At 35.7% G+C, this 7,567-nt stretch overlaps 2 protein-coding genes across 2 annotated transcripts in view; one reads left to right on the top strand and one right to left on the bottom strand.

Annotated features, from left to right (window-relative positions):
* Positions 1-4,285: 4,285 nt before the first annotated feature.
* On the bottom strand, positions 4,286-5,696 carry LOC109859497 (translocon-associated protein subunit gamma). The gene is made up of 4 exons (XM_020437812.1): positions 5,459-5,696; positions 5,064-5,191; positions 4,715-4,806; positions 4,286-4,632 (listed from the first exon to the last, which is right to left on the bottom strand). The coding sequence occupies exons 1-4, from the start codon at positions 5,586-5,588 to the stop codon at positions 4,434-4,436; spliced, it is 549 nt and encodes a 182-aa protein (XP_020293401.1). The 5' UTR covers positions 5,589-5,696; the 3' UTR covers positions 4,286-4,433.
* A 149-nt stretch (positions 5,697-5,845) lies between these two features.
* Positions 5,846-7,567, top strand: part of LOC109859495 (TBC1 domain family member 20) — a 4,591-nt gene continuing 2,869 nt past the window's right edge. The window contains exons 1-3 of the mRNA XM_020437809.1: positions 5,846-6,608; positions 6,856-7,099; positions 7,181-7,384. Coding sequence (XP_020293398.1) covers positions 6,161-6,608; positions 6,856-7,099; positions 7,181-7,384 — 896 coding nt within the window. The 5' untranslated portion in view covers positions 5,846-6,160. The remainder of the gene's footprint in view (positions 6,609-6,855; positions 7,100-7,180; positions 7,385-7,567) is intronic.

Here is a 7,567-nt window from a genome sequence, read left to right as displayed (position 1 = left end):
CACACACTATTTATTCATCATTTCACGCACACTATTTATTTACACTAACCTTCTAAAAACATTTTTGAGAGCTCTATATTGTTCTTCATGTTGTTTCGAAAACGGAACACAGTTGATTTTCTACGTACAAACTGCACAACTTTTTATATTAAAGAATTAGCACTACGATCTGACGCCATACGCCGTAAATTCAGTCGATAAAACAAATTCAGTTTAGGATCCCCTTAAGTGTAATTTATATAGATTCTTTATTTATATTTCGTATTTTTTAAATTGTTTACAAGTGGTGTGTATTATATACACTCGCACTTTTTCTTTTTTTTCTTTGCAAATTTCTGTACACACTCACAGATGGATATGGCCGAAACAATCAACGCGTTGCCGTAAAATAGCGCCGAGAATTTCGTCGAGACATTCCTGGAGAAGTCCTGCAGCAATAGCTCCTCTTCTTTGGTGAACGATTTCGATTTACCGGACATCTTCAATTTACCGTATCAGAATTTACCGTATACTGTGTGTTTTACATTCTTATTAACTATAACTTTATAGTAAAAAAAAAAAAGAAAAGACAAAAAGAGTTCCGTACGTAATATTGTGTTGTGTTATTTCAATGAGCATCTAAAGGAGGTTTTAGATGCACATATGTGCATAAACATTGATATTGAAAATGTGGTAAAACAGTCAAAGTAGCGTGAACAAATTCATCAATAGAAAGACTTTCTTATCTCTCGATGAGATGTAAAAACGACGTACTGTGAGTGTAATCCCACATTTGAGCATGATAAAATTAAGAGTAAGATGATATATACAGATCTGCATTTCCAAAGCTGCTGTGCTTGCCGCTTAGCAAGACTATTTTCTTATGAAAAGTCGCGTTTACTACGAAAATAAACAAATAATTTTAAATGTAACTACAGATTTGTTTATTGTATAAACTATATTTAGTATAATATATTGTACAACTAAAATTATTCTTCTTGTCGTTCATTCTCACCTATGCATTATAGTAAACATTTTTGCTTAAAAAGTAGAAAAACGTTGTATTATAAATAAAAATACGATACGTACAATTATTATGGAACTAAAATTATAGTATTTAATATATCGTTATATTAATATATTAAAATATCTTTGGAATAAAGATGTATTTTTTTTCTGTTTGTCGGTAAAAAAATAATCTTTTTATAATTTTTTATTGCAGAATATATGTCTATACATACAACAAAATCCACAAAACCTCATAGATGTTCATTACATATCGCATAGAGCTGTGAGCGTTTAATCAACATTTGATGAGGGTTTTGTTGTGTGTAGATGTGTTATAGCTACTTAGTTGGATACTTGATAGTATAAAACTTAGACAAAATAGGAGCTATATATGTATATACTAGAAGTGTGCAAAGTTTTCGGCGTTTTTTTAATTAAAAAATTATCATTATTATTATTAAAAATACAAAATGTTCAATCTTCCTTAAAATATTTTCTCTTGCTTTCTATCACCTTTTGCTATCTATCAAGTAATTGATGAATTTCGGAAGAATTGTTTAGAGCGTGGTTTGTCGCTGACGTCGAAGTTATCACTTTTTTAAGTTTCAATAACCACTTCCGACACGTTCTCGCAGCATTTATTTCATATTCGGAATAGATAAGTCACAAGTAATTTGTGCTTTGCAACTGTGTTGCATAGATTGAACTAACATGCAGTTAAAAATAAAAAATGCATGTGCGCTTTATCGATCTCTATTTTTAAAGACACTAGAAAAAACATTATTCGCTAAAGATTATGACAATTCGCATTCGATTATGACAATAAAGTACAATATAAAAATGCGAGAGATAAAAAAGCAAAGTCATTAACAAAGCCGAAGGCCGTATGGCGATATGTGACGCCGAACTTTTGTACACCTCTAATAATTTCCTTATCTATCCTAGCTTCTCATTGAGAATTTATATTGTCACATCATTTGCAGTGGGGAATATCACTCAGTATACAATTTTTCTATCAAATCCACGTACATTTTCAAGACCACGTTCTTCTTGAGTTTCAGTGTGGGTCCCAACTCGAGACCGGCCCAGTGGTCTCGCGGCCTGAGTGCAGGGGCTGCGAACTTGGAGGTCCCGAGTTCGAATCCGCTCACCATCGAAGGATTTTTTCCGGGCCGGTCCCTTTCAACCGAGTTTATCGGTTGATTGGCGAACTTTAATCGGGCCTCCAAAAGTTAAATTCGGGTGTAATCCCGAATTAATTTCCCTCCCAAACACAAGGCGGGGATCGTAGTCTTAACACCTTGAGCACGAGCCCGACAAAGATGGGCACACGCCCACTGTGAAAGCGGCCGTGGTAGTAGGTAAAAACTGTGCACATCCCCCCCCCCCCACATTCGTTCTGAGAATGTATATCTATAGACTGGCGTTTGTTCCTCTCTCGCTCGATGACAAATATGTTTGATATGTGTTAGAAACTGTCTGCAAACTAGGCTCGAGTGGAACTAGACTCGACACAATCTGTTTCGAAGTATCTGTAATACTAATCTTTTATGAAGAGAGTCTTCGATGTTCCAAGACCGCCTGTAAGGGCCGTATTCAAAGTTCGTACTTATTTTTAAGATCGCCTTAAGTTTAGTCTGAAGACTCCCTCTAGATTCATAGTCAAAAATAAGGCAGGACTTGAGCAAACGTTTTAAGAAATATCTTGGTCAAGATGATTTTATTTAGATGCGTCTTAATATGATTCATAAATCCATTTAAGCATGAGATTGAAATTACCTTATTTATCATAAATTCATAAATCACGACGCGCGTATTGCGTGTAGTGGGAGTGTTCGTTTCCCGCGCAACATATATAACATAATATGTACACCATACACGTGGAAGAAGTCAATTTCAACTAAAGGCGGAGATTGGTTGCAACACATTTCGTGTTACATTTTTCTTTATCTTTATCCCGAATCACTGAATTTTCCTCATTATTTTTGCATCACGTTCGAGGTTTTGTATACGCGTGAATTTTATTGTATACTTACAGATATTTGTTACCTATTTCGGTTCTTTTCTAGCAAGAAAACACAAAAACGATGACCAAAGCGGAGAACAAACGAAGGTGAGCTCGCAGTGTAAAGACCTTTTGGCTCCTGAACGCGGAATCTAATGCGATAACGAACTACGCGATGACCAATCAACAAAGCGTCTCGCTTCCGAAAGTTTACTATTTTCAAAAAACCGCGTTCAAAAACCGTTCTTTTCTCTAGTCCTAATTAAACTTCCGTCCACGCGGCACCCGTGTCTTATAGCGTTAACATTATGTGTCAAATACTTTGTATCACTTTGTATCTCTTCGTCTGTTTTTTTTTTTGTTTCTTATAATGAAACACACTACGATCTTTCGACAGTAAGATATGTCGACAATAAAAAAAAATTTGACTTAAAAGTTTTAAATGTATAACAAGCAACATTGAGTTGACTTCTTAGTGACTCGAGAACTTCAACATAGTTGTCTACATATTTCGAATCTCAAGTTTAAATTTCAGTTTCAGTAGACCTAGGTCAGTAGTCAGTAGTCTTAAGGGGATCCTAAACTGAATTTGTTTTATCGACTGAATTTACGGCGTATGGCGTCAGATCGTAGTGCTAATTCTTTAATATAAAAAGTTGTGCAGTTTGTAAGTAGAAAATCAACTGCGTTCCGTTTTCGGAACAACATGAAGAACAATATAGAGCTCTCAAAAATGTTTTTAGAAGGTTAGTGTAAATAAATAGTGTGCGTGAAATGATGAATAAATAGTGTGTGTATTCCAATATTGTTCTGAAAATATTCACGCACACTATTTATTCATACTAGGCTTCTAAACGCATTTCTGAGAGCTCTATATTGTTCTTTATGTTGTTCCGAAAACGGGACGCAGTTGGTTTTCTATGTACAAATTGCATAACTTTTTATATTAAGCGAATATTACTACAATCTGACGCCAAAAGCTGTAAACTTGGGCGGTAAATCGACGGAGTTCGACCGTCAGTTTAGGATCCCCTTAAGTGACGAAATCCGAACTACCGTGCTAGCTATAAATAATTTTTTAACACTGCTGATTAATTGTGCAATACTTGGAAGCCCGACACAATTTGTCTTTTATCCGATATATATACATGCGCGGTGAAATTTGCAATGAATAGAAAGAGACCAGACTGGAAGAATTTTTGTTCAGGCGGATTTGAAGTCCTCGGGACTTCCAGGCAGTCTTTGCGCTAAAGTCGCGAAACCAATGACCGGTCAAATAAGCAACGTTTTAAATACATAATAAACGATACACTCTTTATTATTAAACAGCGCCAATGAGCAATGCGTTCTTATTGTTTAGTTTAAAAAATAAATTTGGAAATAATTTTTTTATGAAAATATGTAACAATATAGATGACTTAATATAATATATATACAGACATTATTGAGATCCTGTCGACAATAATGCTAATAGCGCGCTTGTGGCTCCTACAGAAAATATGTAGTTTAATGCAGGTGAAAATGTCTTCAAGATATAAAATGAAGATACAATAACAAACGCCAAGAAAAGAGCATTGTTGTAGAAAATTGAGAATGTTGTTGCTTCATAATCCGCCACTTCATTTTTCTTCCATAAGATTCTAGAAATATTTATAAAAATATTATATAAATTATTTATTATACACAAAATACAACATAAATATTTAGAATAACAATTATTACCTTTCATCTTTTTCCTTTTTGCTCATTTTCTTGTCCTCTGCAAGCTTACGATTGATCTCTTTCGTTACAGCATCTTCTCTTTTTACAGCAATCTGTGTAATATATCTTTTTATATGTGTATGTATACATATGTGTGTGTATAAAACGCGTATATATAAAATAATATTAATTTCCTGTTATTTCTCAAGTCTGTATATTTTTTATCAGCAAGTTAGAAAAAAACAAAACTCACAAAATCTCTAATTTAATATCACAAATTATGACAGAGTTTTTTTTGTATTATATATTTAAAGTAAATAAGCATTGTTATTTCCATAATACAGAATTCTTTTAAATATATAATGTATACCTTATGCTTGAGGATAAATTTTGTATTTTTGTATGCCAGTGCAAGAGAATATGTGCTTGCTAGTGTAACCACTATAAAATATACCAAGTTGGAGTATAAATCAATTAAATGTATTCTCCAAAATAGCCCTGAAACACATAAAAAAACAGTTTGATTAAAGTGAAAACATAATCGATTTAATCTTGCAATGAATGCTAAATATGTTTGACAAACAAGAGTAGATCATTGAATAACATATTAGATATATAAAAAGTTTACTTAACAGAAATATTAAGTGTAATTTATATAGATTATTTATTTATATTTTGTATTTTTTAAATTGTTTACAAGTGGTATGTATTATATACACTCGCACTTTTTCATTTCTTTCTTTGCAAATTTCTGTACACACTCACAGATGGGTATGGCCGAAACAATCAACGCGTTGCCGTAAAATAGCGCCGAGGATTTCGTCGAGACATTTCTGGAGAAGTCCTGCAGCAATAGCTCCTCCTCTTTCGTGAACGATTTCGATTTACCGGACATCTTCAATTTATCGTGTCAGAATAAGCAGATAAATCACACCTTGTTGTTTCGCCGCTTACATAGAAACCAAACTCTGATGACGGCGAGTGAATTATTACACGTAGTGCGCGTGCGTAAAATCAGCCGGTGTGGAGATGTGTCGTCTGACGACGTGTACGGAGAAACGTCATCGCTGCTATCGATTGCGGCGTAAATCGTTTTTCGCTCCCCCTATAAACAGTTGCTTCAAGCTCTTGGAATAAGTTCGTGTTCATACACATCACCGATCGCAGCTACATTAATAACTCAATTTACCGATTTCTTCCCCCTCTCTCTCTCTCCTGCTTAACTTAAAAAAATGAATTGTCCATCGTCGAGATAACAGTCACGAATGAACACATCTGGTGTTTCCGGAGTGTATATTGTGAGTCACTTGGTGAAACTTTTGATAGATTGATTGTGACCTGCCCAGTCAATCATCAGATACTCCTCAGGACTCTTTCTCCGACGAGATTGTCGATTGTGGGCGCGTATCCTCCAGATGTATTTGATTCTAGTGTGAAGATTCGTGAAAGAGATCATTCGGGACGAACATGGACGATGTGAACGAGAAGTCCGCGGCGGACTCGCAAACGTCAACGTTGACCGAGAATCACAATTATAACAGACTTCGCAAGAGAAACGTAAACGATTCGAGGAATGTCAACGGGGCCAACGGAGAAAATGCGAGAAGTGAACGCGTGCCCCTCGTAATTTTGTCCGACTCTACGAAAGCGTGGCACGACGGTAGCGTGCCACGGATACCTAACGTCATCACTACGGACGTGGTTGCATCAGGTAAACTGCAAAACGGAGTGCTGATTCATAAAGACAATTGCGACGACGACGACGACGACGATAACGACGACTCCCGTGCGACGGACCTTTTCATCAATCGTGAGAAGATGAAAATCAACGTCATATGTGGCAGTATCGCCAACCCGGATCTGACCCTAGGAGAGCTAAGACTGCTTGGCTGCAGCAACGAGGGCTTCGTTAATGGTACTTTGCCCAAGTGACAGTACATTATGATCAATAAGGAACCTTACAGTGATCTCGTTCGAAGATACTTATTCAAAGATTTTTTATGAAAGAATTTGTTTTCGCTTTGGTTGTTATCAGTTTCTAGATAGACATCTTTCAAGTGTCTTGCAATATAAATTTGTCTTTAAAAAACAACTTGGTTCCTTCTTGAGAATAACTTCGCTACTTGTAAACCAAATCTTGAAATCATGAAGATGATCTGTAGATGATATACGAAGGGTACTATGGCCAAAGTTGCTGAGATTGGTGCAAGAAGATTCTGAGCCAGTAAGTGGACTGGAAACTGTACATACCTGCATACCGAATGAGATTTATCAGCAGATACTGAAAGACGTGGCACGTAGCGGCAGTCATATCTCGCAAGATGCGACAGAAAAAGAAACAGAGAGTTTTCAGGAACAATTGACACAGCTTATGTGCTGGGTGCTTCACAGGCATTCACAATTGAAGTTAGTATTTTCAGACATAAGTAATTATAATGATAACGAGGCACAATTTACGTGTTGTAATATAAAATAATGCATACTTAGTTACTACCAGGGATATAACGATGTGGCAGCTACAGTGCTGCTTGTGATGGGATTGGAAGCAGGTTTATACGTACTCGAAAGTATATCATTAGAGTTCCTAGAAAGATTTATGGAAAAAACTATGGAAAAAGTGAATCAAGAACTATTCTATATATTTGCACTGCTAGAGCGGATACATCCAACTCTTCTGGAACATTTAGAAAAGTTAGTTGCGTTATATACTATATATATATATACAGGGTGTCCCAGAATTGCCGTACAATCGCTCGTAGGCAGGTAGAAGGAGTAAAACTGAGTCGAAAAGTCCTGAACCATTTTTTTCTATTATTTATACTAAAGGAGTAATTATTGAGTAAATCAGGCCAATCAGCGCAGACCTTTAGCCAG

This window comes from Pseudomyrmex gracilis, unplaced genomic scaffold (assembly GCF_002006095.1).
Source record: "Pseudomyrmex gracilis isolate BER0280 unplaced genomic scaffold, ASM200609v1 scaffold_264, whole genome shotgun sequence".
NCBI lineage: Eukaryota > Metazoa > Arthropoda > Insecta > Hymenoptera > Formicidae > Pseudomyrmex > Pseudomyrmex gracilis.
This window is presented reverse-complemented; position numbering and strand designations above follow the sequence as displayed.